This window comes from Grammomys surdaster, unplaced genomic scaffold (genome assembly GCF_004785775.1).
Source record: "Grammomys surdaster isolate TR1022 unplaced genomic scaffold, NIH_TR_1.0 219, whole genome shotgun sequence".
In the NCBI taxonomy this organism is placed as follows: domain Eukaryota; kingdom Metazoa; phylum Chordata; class Mammalia; order Rodentia; family Muridae; genus Grammomys; species Grammomys surdaster.
Window position 1 is genome coordinate 1,216,745 of NW_021604664.1, and position 18,782 is coordinate 1,235,526.

Sequence of the window (18,782 nt, forward strand, 5' to 3'; positions counted from 1 at the left end):
CTCCCTCCCTCCCTCCCTCCCTCCCTCCCTCCCTCCCTCATCTTAGAACTTCTTAATCCACCATCCCTGCAGTTTAGGGTGTATCACAAAGTCACTGAGAGAGCTCTGGTTTTAAAAAAGTGGTCTCTGGTCTGACACAATGACTGTAGGACCTGAATCCAGGTGTGCTCCAGGTGTGCAAATCCCCAGTCTCCTCTCAGAACAGTGCTATGACAGGGCCTCATCTGTGACTCCCTTTGACCTTTATACTTCCTGATCCAGTTTAACTATTTAGTGTAATTAAATACTCTGAAGCACTTGGAGTTTGTGTTTTGGAATCCTGACAGACTCTCATGTAGCTCAAGCCTCAATGGAGGAGCCATAATGATAAATACCCCTATGCAAAGTAGTCTACAAACACTCATAAAATCACAGCAGTAAGATTCGCTTTAAAAATCCCCAGCAGTAGATTTCTTGAGGAAATGAGGAGGAGGAAAAAATAGTGGAAAGCTTTACAAGAGGTGGTAGGTCTCCTGGGGATAGTTCACATCCAGGAATGTCACACACATGATGCCAACCCTCTAAGGCAGGACCAGTGAGTCCCAACGACTGACAAAATCAACAGCTTCTGAACTCACACAGTATAAACAGAAGAACTTCAGAGCTGGGCATGTGTGACCCTAAAGGCCAGCTTTTTAAGAACCCCCTTTTAATCCTCTACCAACGGGAACTTAGGTTCTCTGTGCTCAAGGTGGATGCTGTCTATGTGGGGCAGATTGACAAAAACAGAAAAAAGTAGTCTGCGAACAGCTTAGACAATGTGTCTACACTGCATGATACAAAGAACAACTTCTAAGAGATGAAATCAAATAATGCAGCCTGGGCAGGTGCTAATGTGCTGCTAGGCCTCTGGCATTCCTAGGCAAAGGAGCCCTTCCATCTGACAGAGAATAGCATTCAGCTCTGCAGAAGTGCACATCTGCCCATGATACTGGCACCTATAATTCTGCCTCATTCTGAGTTGTCCAACCATATGAAGATGAAACTCCAGTGTAGACTTCCCTGGAGATTGCCACTCCTACCCAGGCTCTCGGGACACCTTTCTGGAGCAGAATGCTTCTAGGATCCACCAGACCACAGATGGCCACAGGAGGTTTATATGTTGACCATGATGATGTCTCTCTAGTAGCAGTTTAAGATAAATGACCTGAGCTTCCTGGTGCTCCCAACTGACCTGTCTGTCCGTGTTTATCCTTGTCCTGCCCTTGAACTGTTTTGTCTGCTCATTCCCAGTTCGGGTACTCCAGGTCTGTTCCCATTAAAGGTATTCACAAGAATCCATTTCCCTGCCCTGAGTAGGTGCCTCTCATCTCTTGATGATGAAAGTCCAACCATTCACCTGTTTTTTGTTCTGTCCACAAGTGATGCCATCCCTGGCATGGTGCCCTAAACATGGCAGGTGGCACTTCATGTAGGCTAGTTAAGCTGAAATAAACTGATGCATCTCAGATTCCAGCTGCTTTCCAGATTGACTCTAACGCTGTTTCTTGCCTACACCCTCCCCCTCACAGTCAAAATCAGACGTTCATCCCAAGATGAGTCTGTGAGTATGGAGAGGTCACCCACAACTGCCACCTTCATCTTGAGGTTTCTCAAGAGCTGAGTCAGTGTTAGGATGAAGGTGCAAAGCCGAGCTGAAGTCTGCAATTAGTGCTCAGTTACCTCGACTTAACTGTCAACCAGAGTTTGCCATCAGCCTCAAACTGGGTTACTATAACATAAAGCAGGGAAACCGAAGACAGAGGTAGAGAGAGAAGGAGATAGGGGGAAAAGAGAAGAAACCAGAAAACCAGTGATTTTTAATTGCTAAAAATTAAGTGGTATGGATCTGAATTAGAAACTAATTTCTAAGGCAAGTGTTTGCATGTCCTGTCTTAGTGGTATACACAGTACAACTGCAAATCTGCGGAGCTCTCTGACAGATTTATTAAGTCCTACAGTAGTGGTTCTCAACCTTCCTAACGCTACAACCCTTTATTTATTACAGCCTCTCATGCTACAGTGACCCCCAACCATAAAATTACTTTTGTTGCTACTTCATAATTGTAATTTTTCTGCTGTTATGAATTTTAATGCAAATATTTTTGTAGCTAGAGGTTTGTCAAATGGGTTGGGACCCACAGGTTGAAAACCACTACCCTTGAATGTTCTGGATTCCAAACTAAAGTCCACAGACAGTTCATTCATTAGAGGCTTAGTGTTCCTGCTATTGCTGGGTTCTCTTGTAAAATGGATTTCTAGCTAGGACAGTGTGACAGCTCACAGCGGCTGTGGGGACCTTAGTGGACAATTCCCAAGTTTTCTTTTACTTATCTCAGCATCTGTGGGATGAGCTTTGTCTACGTGGAATATGAAAAGGTCTCTTCTAAAACTACAAAAGAACAAATTTTCAGCTTTGGATAATCTGCTGAGACAATAAGATATCTGGAAATGTGTCCTGGACACTCCATTCCCTGGTGACTATAACATAGAAAAGTTTTTGTTGTTTTTGTTTTGCTTTTTGTTGTTGTTGTTTCTTAAAAAAAAAAAAACTAGGGATAATGATATAGTTCAATTTTTTATAGTGTTTACCTAGCATGCAGGAATCCTCGGGTTTGATCCCCAGCACCTTATCATTCAATAGTGGTGACTCATGGTTACAAGTTAACATTCAGGAAGTAGAGGCAAGAGATAGAGAAGTTCATGCTATCCTGTTACCTGGGCTACTTAAGTCCCTTTAAAAAAAATAAAGTAGAAGAAGGGAGGGAAGGAAGGAAGGAAGGAAGGAAGGAAGGAAGGAGGGAAGGAGGGAAGGAGGGAAGGAGGGAAGGAGGGAAGGAAGGAAAGAGAGGGAGAGAAAGAGGAAAGAAGGAAAAGAAAGAAAGGAAAAGGAAGTAAGAAATCTTGAGTAGCCACTACATCCAGTCGTGAGGATAATAATTTCTTTTGGAAAAAAATATATATTCATTTGGACACTTGTTTTACATACACTGTTTTCTAGAAACCCTGAAGTATTCCACAGTTTCATACAGATAAAATAATCAACCCCAAAGAGACAACTGACTTGCCTAAGGTCAGGCAGACAGAAAACAAGGCCCCAGGTCAAGAACAAAGCCTCCAGGGTTTAGCCCCCTCCTGCTGCTTTCAAACAGGGTCTTTGGTGATGGGAGGCTGGGATAGGACACTGACCTCACTGTCATTTTGGCAGTCCCTTACCCTCTTGACACCTCCCAGCTCCTGAGCTTATCCCAGAAATAATAGTTCTGCTGGTCTTCCTCAGATATTGGAGACACTAAAAAATAAAAATTACAACACAAACAGAGGCTTGGGTGTGTGCAAACACACAGTTCACAGGATGACAGCAGGTTAAGCCATTTCCTTCTTAGATGTGTCATCCAGCCAAACCGGTCTCCTGCCCTGTTCTGACAGTGACAATATGTCCCAGAAGAGTAATTAGCACTAACTGCCAGGTGACTCTAAGGCCACTTAGAAAAACAAGTGAAAAAAAGAAAACCCATGCCATTGTATCTGAAGACAGAAAGAGCAAGAGGGGCTGGGGGAGGGGGTAATGAAGAAGAGAGAGGTGGGAGAGAAAGGGCAGGAGCTAAAGATGAAGGGGTACACACTTTCTTTCCATTCCTCTGCTTAAATCTAACCATCACAAAAAAGGTAGCCAGCTGCTCATGAGGCAGCTAAATGAGAACATTAAAATAAACCCCGTTTGAGCTGACTTATAAGGAATGTAGAGGATGCAAAGGAGCTAAGCTCTGGCTTTGATCCCCTGGTGGGGGCGGGGGACAGACCCTGAGGAAGCTGCAGAGGAAGCAAAACTAAACTTGGAGAAAGTGCCTGGCACCTAGCATCCCAGCACATCCACCACCCCTGGCTACATGGCCAGGAGATTGGATAACCAGTACTGGCCCCTGGCAAAATAGGGAAGCCTTCCTGGATACACCAAAACTATTTCTAGTCCATATACTCGCTTGCCATTCCTGAAATAAACCCAAGCACTCAGACTAAGTGTGGTCTGGAGATGACAAGGGAGGAAATTAACTTTCCTGTGGGCTTTGAACTTTCTAAGGTGCCAAAGGATGGTACTTCTTCTGGTACAGATGGAGATGTGGTGATAGTTTTAAAGAACTGTTTTAAAAGGCCCCTCCCTTTTTATTGGCTAATGTTTGACACCTCCTCTCTACAGCAACTTTCAAGAGGTGTGCAGAGAAATAAAACACTTGCCTCTCTTCACACATGGAAAGACAGACAACCATGATGCAGACGAACACATTTTATTTAGTTGCTAGAGACTGGGGGCTGTGGTTGAGGAGAACAAGCTGACAGAGTGAAGCTCTAGCATTCTCTGCTGGCACAGGCACAGCAGCAGCTTACTCAGCCTTCTGGCTGAGTGTATCAGGTTTGCAAGTGTGGACCATCTACTGCTACTGAGTCCTGATGAGCCAGATTTGGGGTAGAAAAGGAGTGACTGAGGTCTACCTCTTTGACTATGAATTCCTTTCATTTCTATAGAAACAGCCATGCAATGCCTGTCAGGCAAAGTCCTGAGAATTAACTGAGGTGATGGATGTGCCTGCTGGCAGTGCAGTGCCACACCTATAATAGCCCTCAGAGATGAGAAACTCAGCCTCCTAGCAGGAAGTGCCAGGAGGAGCTGGGCTCTTGGGTCTGGTTCTTCTTCTTTGGCCCTATAAGCAGCATTGTTGAACTGGGAAGGGTGGGGAGGCAAGGGTGGCTATAGAGAGCCTGGACATGCTTGGCATCTTACATGGGACTATGGAGTAGGATCTTCGAAATTAACTCAGAAAAGGGACCTGAGAGTTCATGCAGAACACCTGAACTTCGCTACCTTGTACAAAGATGCTTGCTGGTTTCCACCCAGATCTCGTTCTAGAACTTCAGTCAAGGCAAAGCCATTGCTCAGAGACATGAATGGAGGGTTTACCCAAACATCATGCCATGAAAAATTTTTGTTTTCTGGCCCCTGTAAAATAAACATTTGATTTTCAGGTCCCTATGAGGCCATGGGAGTGGACCAAAGGGCTTTTGAAAATTCAAGAAGGCTTGCTAGCCTGACTGTAGACATGAAAAAAGTAATCATCTCCCCTCACAGATATATTTTAAAGTGAGTATAGATTAAAAAAAATAGAAGGTTTAAAGCCTCCTCCCACCTGCTTGGCTTCAGGTAGTCCAATCCAGGTTTGTTCTAGTGGGCTGGGTGAGCTGGAATTGGCTCAGCTTTCCAGAGCCCAGAACCCCCTGACAGCTGGTCTTTGTACTTTTCATCTCAAAATGAGCCATCTAACATTGCCTGAGAAGCAGCCTTTGAACAGTTTCATACGCTTTTGACTCCCTTCTTCCCAAGGAGCCTGGGTTAAGTAAGGCATTGCCACCTGACTCCAGAAAGAAGCATTCATGGTGGGTGGGTATATGAGGTACGTGCTTCAGACCCTGAAGTTTTACCTCTGAAGGAAGGAGAGCCTCAGGAGGGGAAGCTTAGACCAGTGTATCAACTAAAGGCAAAAGATTCCCCAGCCCTGAATGGGAACACATTTCCTGCTTCCTCCTTTTAAAACTCTCTCTCTTTGTCTCTCTCTCTGTCTTTCTCTCTGCCTCTGTCTCTCTGTCTCTCTGTCTCTCTCTCTCTCTCTGTCTCTCTCTCTCTGTCTCTCTCTCTGTCTCTCTGTCTGTCTCTGTCTCTCTCTCTGTCTCTCTATCTCTGTCTCTCTGTCTCCTCTCTCTGTCTGTCTCTCTGTGTCTCTCTGTGTCTCTGTCTCTGTCTCTCTCTCCTCTCTCCTCTCTCCTCTCTTCTCTCTCCTCTCTCCTCTCTCCCCACCCCTTGTGTGTGTGCGTGTGTGTGTCTGTGTGTGTGTGTGTGTCTGTGTGTGTCTGTGTGTGTGTTTCCTTTGTTTTGGCTCTCTTATTCTCAGATTCTCAGAACTCAAAGCCTCCAACCTCAGCTGAGAACTTTAGCCCTCCTTGGACTGATAGAGTGGCTCTAAAATGCTCAGCCCTGAATGAAGACAGACCAACTGGTGAGAGAAAGTAAACACATCCAGGCACCAGTCAACTCTGGCAAGATCCTTGACATTACAAACCGTAGCTCCTGCCTGAGAGCTAGGGAGGATGCTCAAGCAGTCTAGGTAAGGACCAAAATCACAAGGCAGCCTTCTCTACCTTGGTTAGCTCTCCTGCCTTCACCCCACCCCCACCCCAGTAGGCAGGTCACCGGTTTACCTGGTTTGGATGTTCCTAAGCAAACTGAAGCCAACTACACATGGTTTCATGTTTAGAAATGTACTAATAAAAAGAGGCGAGCAGCTTCATGCTGCGTTAGAAGGGATTCCCCTTACTACAAGCTCTCTATGTGCCCTGTGCACTGCACATAAGCTCTCTACGTGTCCTGCGCACTGCAGCTCTCCATGTGCAGATGAAACTTGCCAGCAAAAGAACTGGAATTTTTCGAAGACACAAAACAGAGAATGTGTTAAGGACATAATTTGATATGAACATTTAAGCAACTTTTCCTGCAGGGAATCTATAATTTCTGTACTGCCCTGTGTATGGGCATGTGTGAGCACACACACACACACATTGTTTTTATAAAAGCCAATTAATAAATGCTAATTCATTCAGGCATATCTCCACTAAATTACTGTTTCATTTAATTGCAGGGGAATTTTCCATTACTAAACTCTCCCTTGCTGATTTTTTTTTGCATTATTTATATATTTTTTCCAGTTTCACTAATAGTGGGGTTGGTATGTGATATTATCTGCTGTTTGTACGTCTTAGATTTCATTTTCATTTGAAACATTTCCTCATTCCTGCAGCTCGACATAATCTTGGAGAAACAGAATTAAAAGTAGACAAGATTTGATTTTTCATATAAATTATTGAAAAAGATACTGGCTGAAATTAACCTGACATGAGCATATTTTACATAATTATAATCAATTTTTTTCTTCCTGAGGTGTACACTTGTGTGTGAGAGAGAGTGTGGGGGGAGGAGGAAGGGAAAGAGTGTATTGGGTTAATTCAGGAATATTTTCTATGTCAGTAAGTCACAAGTGTGCCCATGAGACGCATGCATAGGCAAACAGATGGGGCTTTAAGAACAAAATAAAAACAGCGCCCTATCTTTTTTTATTTTCCTAGAAAACAATGTATACTTTATTGATTTATTTTCATAGATTTTTTTTTTCAAATGAAAACTTTGATGGCTAGATGCCCAATATCCTAACCAGTTGGCTGCCCAAGAGTTTGCTTCTTTTTAAGCACAGAAAAGGGGGGAACTTGGGCAGGTGTTAGGGATGGATCAGGGTCTGTGGTAGAGATTTGATGCTCAAAAGAATGTGTTCTGAAACTAGAATTTCCATCTTTTTTAACTCAAAGATACAACCCCCCTCCCCACTCTGGGCTGTCTCCTTTCCCAAGTAAATGCTGTCCTTCTGTCCCCAGCCCCTCCTCTCCTCTGCGTCCATCCCTTTTCTTTTCACTTCCATTTCCTTTTCTTTATTCTTTCCTGCCGTTTTCTCTCTCACAGTAAAATGTTCTGAAGGTCAATGATTAAACTGTTTACTCCAAGGCTTAGGTATGAGACAGCATGTCACTCACCATAAGTAAAGTTTCACCTTTATACCCAGGTCCACCAACAATTACAGAGAGCAAGGGTGACTGTTAGTAAATCATACCTACAATTGGCTCTTAACAACAATAGCAAAAAATAAAACAAAAAAACAAAAAAATGATTTTATCTGTTCAGAGCATTCAAGGTTTCATTGATCTTACAAAACAAAAGCAAAAACAAAAAAACCCACAACTACAAAGCAGAGGGAACCTGATCCAAAATGAAGTAAATACACAAAGGGCTAATAAATATATCCATGGAAATGTGTGCCCATAATAGTTGGGCTCATTGAAGTTGGAGATTTGGGACTGTCATAAAATGTTTTGATTTGCTATAGTAATTGATGATCTCCTTTGAACCAAAATAATTCTTAATAATTAAAAGTCCATGGTATTGATTTGTATTTTGTTTCATTTATTTCCTTTGTCCTGTTCAGGAAAAAAAATGGCAAAGTCCTTTTGGATATAGATTGATAAAATTAATTAACTTTCCTTTTATTCCAAAAAGGCCTCAAATAAATGCTTCCAATAGACATCAAAAAAGTGTCAATTAGAAATAATTACTTCTTATCAATCAGCGGAGCAATTAAAGTGACAACGCTTGAAAAGATACTTATCTTAAAACTAATTCACAAGGCAACTAAATTATCTCCTAATTAACTTGCAGAGGGTGGGAAGATAGACTGTCCTGAAACAAAGATGAATTGAGGAACCCCAATACCTCTTTATATTCCTGGACACCGGTTCACCTCCCAAGAACCGCTCCCCCCAACCCCTCGAAGCCGGGCAAGAAACCTGGAAAGAAACAGATCCTTTCCAGTTGAATTTCCCCCCTCTTTCTCAGGAGGCACCGGGTTTTAGGTGTTTGACGGCAGGCAACTCAGATGCGTTCTTTGATCTTCTCATCTGCCGCCTAGAATGACAGGTTTTCAGGACAGATAGAGGGACAGGCTCTCCGAAAGTTTTTCAATGTTACTATTAATGACAATTTGCTTGCTTTTGCCAAACTCTCTTCCTCATAGAAACAGTATTATTTACATTTTAATATTTCAGTGGCGCCGATCATTTCTCACTCATCATTCAAAAAAATTTTTTAATTTCTGCTTTTAGAGAAGTTTGTCCCCCCGGTGCAACAAAAAAAATCCTGCAGATTTACAGACCGCTCAGTCCAACGCTGACCTACAGATGTCAAAATAATTCACTCAAAGCACGAACCATCCTTGAGAATAAAGCTGTAAAAATGTTAAGACCTTCCTACAAGACTAGATTAGCCCGGTAGGAGTGGAGGCTGAAGAGTGAGCAGCCTCCGCCCAGGCCCCAGTGCAAAGGAAACTTTTGCTGGGGCAGGTGTGACGGCTGTGAGGGGATCCTGGCCTGGCTCTGGCAAACCAGAGAGGACACTTGCGCTCTGGCGTATGCTCCACTGAAAACTTACACCCTCACCCGCAGACTCCATGTGGCATCAGTACAGAAATTGAGATGCCAACGAACTTGTGGTCCAGCCGCTGAACCCAAAGAATGGGCTTCTCAAAACAAAACAAACAAAAAAAAAAAACAACAAAAATAAAAAAGAAGGGCTAGCTAAGAATTCCTCTCTAAATACAGAACACCAAATAAATGATCAGAAAGCCAGAGCATTTCCGGCTCAACACGGGGATCAGGAGAGAAATGCGGGACAGATATCAACTATTGGGATTCCTTTAGGGATGGATGAAGAAGGTCCCTCTTCTCTTTCGAGATTTTATTTCTTCTTTTGTTTGGAGGAGGGAGAAGAAGAGGCTCCTTCAGCTTCCTCAGACAGAAAACTACCTGGCAGGGCAGGAGCCACTCAACCCCAAGGGTGATCTCATCAGAGCTGGTAGGAAAAGTGCCTTTCTTTCAGCAACTGGACCAGTTGTTGATTAAGAATATAGGTACCATTGTGGCCGTAGTCTTTTCTTTTATTTTCGATTATTCTAATGAGTGTTTGTAGAACGAAAACAAGCCAATCAGGAGAAATTCTGATACCCTTTTTTCTTAAACAGCCTTTGAGAAAAGTCTCGCTCATCCCTGTGATTTTAAGGTCTGTGAGTCCCCACTCTCAGGAGGAGGTCAAAGCAGAGTAACCCGAAACGCCAAAAGCCTAACAGCATCCAGACCCAAGACCTAGCTAGGCCTGGAAAACCACCTAGCTCCCGGGGCGACGGTGATGCATACGCTAGTTTGACTAAAGACTACGGGCTAAAATTTTGTCCTGCCCTTAGAAGTGGCACAGGGGCGCGCTAGTTGCTGCCATGCCAGATCAGGAGTACCAGGCAGCTTCATCGGCGGCGCCAGGGAAGAGCTAGGACGTCTCCATGTCGCAGTCCCTGAAGGTGCCCCAAGTCAGCCAGGGCAGCTAAGACCGCTGGGGTCCCACTTTCGTGGGGCGTGAGCATCCTGCTGAGTCCCCCCCCACTGCTTTACAGCGAAAGGGTTAGGAAATCTTTCCGGGCCCCGGGGGTTTAGCGGTGTCCCTTCCAGTACGATGTGGGCCCTCCAAACGGAGACTGCGCCTCACGGTCCGACCCTGGCTGCTAAATAGAGATCTCAGCCGAGCGGCGCTCGGGATCCGACCCTCCTTATTATAACAAATGTCCCGTTTGCTAAGCTCGACTTCATATTCGCAGAGAATTCATCTGAAATATTGATTTCCTCTCACTCGGCCGGCCCAAATCGATCGAGATGCGCCCTGGCCCCATAAATCGCTTTCCTCGCGCCCGACCTGGCTCCATCCATCACCGCAGGCAGAGGTGCGCCTCCGCCCGCTGTCCTCCCTGACCGTGCGACCGGGTGGCAGGCGTCCACCGCACTCCCCAGCCTGGACCCTAGGAGTCCTTCCCCGGTACGCCCCGGCCCGGGCTACGAATGGGCAGATCGGGCACAGCTGCAGGAAGCTCGGGAGATCTGAAGGCCCGGGACTGGGGCGCAGGTGGGGAGGAAATAGGGATCTTTTGGCGGCCGGCGTAGTCTGCGCCAGTGGAAGTCCTGAACCTGGATCCCCGCCTGGCTCAAACCAGGTAGTAAAGAATCTAGTGAGCCACCGGTCCCAGATCCCCAGATCCCCAGATCCCCAGATCCCCAGATCCCAGACTCCTTTTCCCTTGGTAGAGACGTACGGGGGGGGGGGCGGCTTATGGAGCTCCAGGGGTTCCTGGGAAGAACTATGAGCATCCAGAGACCAAGGATTAGAGGTCGCAGCAAGTCTAGAATCTACTTGGCCTAAAGCCTGTGAGCATAAGGATGTTCACCCTAACAGGCTGTGCAAGATGGTTGTGGGGTGCAAAAGGACAACCCTTGTGACCCACAAATTACCCCTCACTGCTTCCTATAGTTCTCAGAAACCAAGGCCAGGGAAAGACAACTCAGTCGGACAGAAGGGGACCCAAAAACTGGAGAGCAGCGAGGCAGTCTCTAGTAGAGAGCCAGGCCCGAGAGGCGCCCCCAACTATGTCCCCACACAGATGGGTCCTGCCAGCCTAGAGCGGGAGCTCTCTCACCCTACCCTCCCAAGCGCACACAGCACAGCAATGAGCGTCGGCGAGAGGGCTCGGGGGTCCTGACCCCTCCGCAGTCCTTACCGGATCTGATCGAGTTGTGAGGCATCGCCGGGAGTCGCTCACAGCCTGCGGAACACTCGCAGCTTTTTTACGCAGGTCCTGGCAGCTCAGGCTGCCTCGCCGCTACCCTGCATATAGACCCATGGCAAAGGACATGAGAATCGAGGCCCCAAACCCACATCCCCTCCCCAAGTCAGGTCTTATGATTCCCACTGAGTGTCAAGAGTAGGGGATTTTTGGGTGAAGTGAGGCCAACCTCAGCCTGGCCTAGCAAATGTGCCTGTTCGGAAGATCCATGGTTGGGGTGCTTCGAGGAAGCTCGGAACTCCAGCTCAGGTACCCTGTCCCTCCATAGACCCTGTCTCATCCCACTTAACTTAAGGAGAGAGCTGTTAGTCTTCTTAGGGCCATGTCTTTTCTTACAGGCCGGCTGTTTCCCAACCAGCTCCCTTCAGCCCCTAGGCGACATACCTGGCCGGCTGGCCTCAGGCCCTTTCTGCCTGGGTCTGCCCCCGAGGGTGCCCAGGGCCCAGGCGTCTCTTCCTTCTGAAGTTTGCTCCCATCCACCTGGCATAGCCAGCCAGTTTTATCCCGCCGAGGCCCTGGGAGATGTGTCTGGCGAGGCTCTCAGGCCTCGGATTGGCTGGCTGGGTGCAGGGGGGTGAGGGAAGGGGAGGATTTTGCAAGGGGGACATGGCTGAGTGAATTCAGGAGTTAGAAACATTCGCTGGAGCTTCTGTTTCCAGAGGAGGGAAGAGAGGGAGGCCACAAAGTCCTAACTCAGCAGGCCAGGAAATACTGGGGGAATGGAAGGTGAAACCTGGGGTCTCAGAATGTGGTTCTTTGGAAACCCTTAGGGTCGCTGACCACCAGAGTGAGCTCAAGGTCACTCTATAAGATCCTACAACCCTTCTCTTTCCCTGCTCATGGGAGAGGGGCCTTTTCTGAGTGGGAACTTTAGTCTGAGGGTGTGGTTCTTTCAGTAGAAGTCTGTCCATTAGGCTACAGCAAGATGGCTTTACTTGCTGGTGTGACCTCTCTAGAGCAGATCAACACCACACCACTTTCTCCGTAGAGGCTTAGCCAGGAATAGGTTAAAGAAAACGGCTGGCTACTACTAAGGCTACTGCTAGGGACTTTTTTCTCTTCTCAAACATGCACACGCACCAGCTCAGTTCTCTTTTTCATTTTTTGCAATGAAGACCTTGGGAGAAGAGTTTAAAGGAAGCCATTACAGCTTAGATTTCACCTCATCCTATGCCTTAGGAAAGGGTAGTTTGGGCTTATCTATAGCAAGGATACAGGAAGCAATGGCTTCTGTGATGTTGAAGGAACCCTTTGGGAGGAGTAAGGGGTGACAATGGCTGCCACTTCTATCTCTCTAGTTATCCTCTTTGATTCCAAATCACTGTGCAAGGGGACACTGTGAGCATGTGGGAGCAAATGTCCTGGAGAACCTACAGGCCAGTGAGGCATGCCCCGTTTCCCCACCAGCAATCTCAGACTAGATCTCTGGATTTCAGATTACAACTGAGAGGACAGCCCTGTTGGGCAGAAGGGACTGTTCTGCCTTGAGGGGTAGAATAAAGAGCTGGAATGGGGAGGGAGCCAGCTCAGGAGCAGAGGGAGCAGAGGGCAGCGAGTTTCAGGGAGACACAAGCACGCACCTGCATGTGAAAACTCACAACTTTTTAATTAAAAAAAAAGTTATTACACTACCAATTGGTCCTTTCTTATATCTCAATTTAGGACAAATGTAGCCATTCTGTGAAAATGAAGGAGAATGTGTGTGTGAATGTCCTCCACGTCATTAAAGGGCTCTAAAGGAAAGCACCTGGTGTATTATTGTTTTAAATGCTTCTGTATTGTTATTTAAGACTGCTCTGTACTTTGGCAGGTCCAGATCCCCTGACTCTACCATAATATCCTCCTGGGGAGAGAAGATTCAAGCATGGCAGGACAGAAGTGGCTCCTGGTATAGGACCTAAAGACCCCATGGGCTGACTGAGATGTCTTGCCTACACAGTTTTGAAAATCTCAGAAATTCTACCTAAGCCAAGGGTCTAATAACCACTAAAGCTAATAAACCTATTTGTCCAATACTTGTTTTTACTGACCAACATAATAATCTTGTTTTCTTCCGTATTTAGACCAACAGCAAGTTATTACAATATTCTAGAATGAGACTGTAGTGTGCACCTGCACGTAGCTGCTTATGACGGGAGAACTGGTCCACTTGCCTCCAGGGCACCATGCTGCAGGCTGCAGGTGACATAGATAGCCAGGAGGACACTGAGCAGGGTTGATCTTCTAGAACCAACCAGTAGTAAGAACACCGTGCCTTGTTTTATAATTACAACTGGAAATCAGACCCCGGTCCCTCCGCACTTCCTGCTTTTCTGCAACCTAGGCAGAAGCAGCAATGTCATTAAACAGTACCCAGGTACCTAAATGCAGCATCTCTGGGGTCAGTCTCCTCTTTTGGGAAAGAAGTTTGAAAGACAGGTGTTTACTAAAACCTCTTCTTCAAGCTTTTAAATCTCAACCCTCTCTTTGAGTTTAGTTAAAATTTCAAATTATATTTACATATTGACTTTCAGTTCAGTAAGAAATTAAAGAGTTCCTTTTAAAATATCAACACTGCCTACCCCACCCCCACTCCACCCCATCTTTAGCTTGGAGAACATAAAGTTTTCCCCCCAGGATTATCAATCAGCAACCTGTAGTTTAAACCCAGTTACAAGTTTTTGATTTTGTTTTTTTGGGGAAGGCAGGGGGGAGTTGAGACAGAGTTTCTCTGTGTAGCCTTAGATGTCCTGGAACTCACTCTGTAGACCAGGCTGGCCTTGAACTCAGAGATCTACCTACCTGTGCCTCCTGAAAGCTGAGATTAAGAGTGTTTGCCACCATCATTGGGCTTTTTTTTTTTTCTATTTTTCTTCAGTTACATGTTTTATGTTCTGTTTTCCCAAGAAAATGTAATTTGTTGCCAGTATTAAAATGCAATAATGAATAATGTTGATTGGTTTCTAAAATTTTGAGAAATTTGGCCACTATGTTTCAGTGTTTGTGGAGATAAATATTCCTTTAGGCTTAACCTTCTATTCATTCCAGGTGAATGTGGCCGTCCCATGCAACAGCTGGTAACTTTTTGAGTTTACATAATATTCTGGGACTTTAATTGAACATTGATCTGGGGAACACTCAAAAACTAGGTCTTTTGGCACCATGGCTCTGATAGTAGTGGAATGAACTTTCTGAATTCTCCTGGTTGTCAGGTTTTCAGCATAAAACTGGGGCTGTCCTAACAAACCAGGTTGAGTTAGTCATATTACCTGACTAGAGCCGAGTGGTTTGGGCTTCTTCGTAGGTAGCCCAGGCTTTCAGCTGAGTACTGAGTGAGCATGGGTGGCTGGTGACAAGGGTGGGGTCCTGATGCCACTGGCTTAGATGATGTATTCCTTGTACTTTCTCCAGTATACCCTTAGTAGTGCCTCAAATACCTCAGCAGAGGAGGCTGAGGACCTCATCTTCTCCTTTGATATGAAGACTCAGAAGGTTGCCTGCACAATCTTCCTGGAGGACAGGCATGGCATAAGGGTCCCCACCTTAACAGCCTATCTCCTCCTACTTAATGAGCAGTCCTGCGCCCAAATGTGTACTTTAGGAATAAGAGTGTTCTCTGCTCTCTCTAGGTGAGTGTTGCAGACCTGATTGTGTAAAATGGGAACATGCCTTCTTCTCTGATCCTGCTTCCTCTTCTGTGGGATGCAAGAGGCAGTGAAGTAGAGAGGAAGGGTGGGCCTACCTTGCACTTTGTTATGAGAATGAATAGACTTACAAATGTGAAAGGCTTTTGAAAGCCAACTAGGTACAAAAGTTAATTATTATTAGACAACAAAGGCAGAGGCAATACACCCAAGAAGGGCAGAGTTAAAACTCCTCTAGCATTTTTCAGTAGACATCGGTTCCTTTAATCTTTCCCCCAAAGCATGATGAGTTTTTCAAAAGCCTCCTGGGTGAGAACCTCAAGATAAAGAGGCCAGTGAGCGTGCACTTGTGCATGCAGACATTGGTGATGGGACTTCTGTGACAGGAATGACTACAAAGAAAGAAGCAGTGATTCCTGCAGAAGCAGAGGCCAGCACCCTGGCTTCTTTCAGTCTGCAAACTTCATGCCTTTAGTTTGCAGAGTAGATGTGTGTCTTCTCACAGATCTCCCCCAGGAACAAGCCCAACCCTGCCATGGCCTCTTGGGATTTCTACTCTGTCCTCACACTTTGGGGAAATGGCCAGCAGCCTGCCCTGGGGCCTCCTGGTGGCTGTGCCTGAGAATCAATCATTAATTATTCTGGTCCACTTCCCTGAGGCTTTCAAAACAGAAATAGAAATACAGGTCCTGGCAGGTGAGAGGAAAGGGGCCACAGGCTGAAAGGCAGTTTGGAAAAAGCCACCGGTGGCACTTGTCCAGTTGGGGAAGGTACACATATCACTTTGTTATTTGCCCATTTTATAGCCCCTTACCAGCATCTACCAGCTGCTTGAGGGGATCCCGATGGAGCTGAATAAGAAAAATCCTCACTGGAAGGAGAAAAAGAAGAAATGACTCAAGAAGTTATACACAAGCTAGAGGAAAAAACTCATGTTTCCCTCTACTAATAATAGTTTTAAGAAGTACAAACAATAAGCTAGAACCTTTTTGTAATCTGCTTTGAAAATGAGAAAGAGTCTACAGAAGCTACTGGGAACAAAGGCACCCTGCTGGCAGGACCAGATCAGCTCTCCTGACCCTGGCCTTGCATTAGGTGTTGGCAGTCCTGCTCATTCCAACTTGGTTCCTCCCTCTTCCCAGCACCTACCATTCTCCCATTAGGAAGGAAGTTTCTGGAAGCCAGGGTGTGGCCAGAGTGAGGTCAGACCCCATGGTGGGAGCACAGCCCTGCCAGCGATGGAGAGCAAGCAGCTCAGCGAAGAGGAATGCCCTCCTCTGGCCAGGACCCCGTGATCCAGCCTAGAACGGCAGGAGTCAGATCACAGGAATCCTTCCACTCATTCCAAGTCACCAAGTGGGCTACCTTTCTGACAGCTGTTCTTGGGGGCATGCCAAGGAAAAAACCCAGGGCCAGGGCTGGCTCTATCCTCTGTGGGCCTGGAATGCCAGAGGTTCCTGCTATTAGGAGAAGCGACAGAGTAGGGTCAGTCTTCCCCAGTCCCTGGTAGTCCCAGGTACTGACAGAGAGACCATCAATCTTAGTGGGTGGGGGTTGAGTGGAGGTGTGGGAAGAGCTCAAAGTATAAAGAATATTCAGGACATCTAACCTGACTTTTGTCCCCAACCTCTCAACCCTGTCCTCTGAAAAACTTCTGGCACATTCTGAACAGAACAAGCTAAGTAGCTCTGTCTATTCCTCTGTGGACCTAGGTTCTTTTCAACAGCCACTGCCTTCACTGTACCCCCAGGGTCTGCCCCGAGTTAAGACTTGAGACTTTAGTTTTCTTTCTTTTCCAATGGTTTCCCTTGCTACTTACAGATTTTGTACTAGAGTGGATGGAGCATCATCTTGAGAAAATGAAGTAGGGAATCCTTGTGATAAAGGCAACTGTTGCCACTGTTCCTCGCTAAGTGTTTCTCAATGCCGGTACAACTGAATACTCTATGGAAGGCCTCACTTATTTATTACAATACTCAGTGAAGTCAGGGTCTGGAGGCACCTTTGGACTCAGAACTTACTCTGGGTCACTCAGCTGCCAAATCTCGGCCTGCTCTCAGATATAGCTAATCCCAGTCCAGCATGGCTCCTCTACCTCATGTTGATGTTAGGGCATGAATACTAGCCACAACTCCAAGAACGCTCTTGGGCTAAACTCAAAAACAAAGCAGCTAGTATGTGCCAGTTTCGGGGACTCAGTGGCATTGGGAGGAAGCTCTGCCCATAGCTATGAGGCTTATATTCTGTGTGCCGTCAGAGAGGCCGGCGTGGGGAAGAATGCAAAGAGCACAGTGCTAGAGTGTGATTACATTCACGCAGCACAGATAATCACAGACATTTGTTTGAAAATCAGTCACCCACCTGCCCTTTCCTAAATGTTGTTTGAAATTTAGTTTCTGATTTTAGATATTTCTAATTTAGGAGAATTTCTTTTTCTTGGCCCAAATGCTCCTCCTCTGAGTGTCATGCAGCCCTGGTTGCTTCCGTTCACTTTGTCGTGTTCCCACCATGGATTTGTCAGTTTTTCCTTCCTTCCTTCCTTCCCTCCTTCCTTCTTTCCCTCCCTCTTTCCTTCCTTCCCTCCTTCCTTCCTTCCCTCCTTCTTTCCCTCCCTCCTTCCTTCCTTCCTTCCTTCCTTCCTTCCTTGCCTCCTTCCTTCCTTCCTTTCTCTTTTCACTTCTCTCAGGCTCAGCCTGAGGACATGGGGACAAGATGGCCCAGGTGTGAGTGAGCTGCGTTCCCCCCTATGTTCTGGGTGTCTGCAGGGCTCAGGACTCTATTCTCATGTCTGCATTTATAGATGGAGCCTGCTCTATCATCTCTACGGCCAGGTTATATTTCTCAGCTGGGGCTGAGTAAGAAAATTTTCACATCCAGAAAATGCTCCTCAGTTCTAGATACGTGTACCTCTGGATAGTAGAGTCTTTAACCTCAGGTTCTACCCTTGGATTCACAGGAAATTTTTCGGCTTAGTTTTGTAGTGACCTACTTGAATTCATTCAAATGTTCCTAGTAGACTATTTTCTTTGTTTTTAATTATTAACAATTATTATTTTATTTAAAAAATTGAGGTGAGGCAACCCTGTGGTGGAAGAGCCAGCAGCCAGGCAAACCAGCCAGGCCAATGGCTACTTGCCTCCTGCAGCCTGAAACCATGTTGAAATCCATAGGCTATGCTGCAGTTGGGGACCATATTGACAGGAGTGGCTAGTGCTTCTACCTGAGGCCATGGTGATGTCTGGGTTCTTGCTGTAACAAGGACTTCTGAGCCTGAGGCCCTACTGCAGCTGGGGCCTGTGTTGATATCCATGGTCCAAGATGCCACTAAAGGTCTGTGGTCTGTGCTGACACCTGAAACCATGTCAATGTCTGTGGAGCATGCTGCCATCGGGGGAGGGGACAGTACTGATCTCAGTGGCCTGTGTTGCCACCTGAGGCCATGGTGATGTCCAGGCTCATGTTGCTATTGCTGTTGAGGGCCATGTCTGGGTCCATGGTCCTATTGCAGCAGGGGGCCATGTTTGTGATCTGTGCTGTCACCAGAAACCACGTGGAGGCACATGATCTGTGCTCCCACTGACTGTGAAAAGCAAGGAGGCTACTTTTGCTGTGATTCCAGTAACTGCAGATGCACAGTTGAGAGTGAGGGACATGGAAGGCTTTGATGACATCTCCAACCCCCATGCCACACACCCTGACCAAAATGCAACAGCCTAGACAGGAAACCACCAAGAGAACTGAAAGTTTGACAGAGATACTGAAGAGTAGCTCTCTACATCGATGGCTTCTGACAGAGCTGTGGGAAGGGAAGGACTCAGTTCTACTTAAGGAGCAG

At 46.2% G+C, this 18,782-nt stretch overlaps 1 protein-coding gene across 1 annotated transcript in view; it reads right to left on the minus strand.

Moving 5' to 3' along the window:
* Positions 1-11,823, minus strand: part of Pax8 (paired box 8) — a 59,610-nt gene extending 47,787 nt beyond the window's left edge. Inside the window, exons 1-2 of the mRNA XM_028772857.1 lie at positions 11,709-11,823; positions 11,259-11,365 (exon numbers count right to left, since the gene is read on the minus strand). Of these exons, the coding sequence (XP_028628690.1) occupies positions 11,259-11,283 (25 nt within the window). The 5' untranslated portion in view covers positions 11,284-11,365; positions 11,709-11,823. The remainder of the gene's footprint in view (positions 1-11,258; positions 11,366-11,708) is intronic.
* Positions 11,824-18,782: the final 6,959 nt, after the last annotated feature.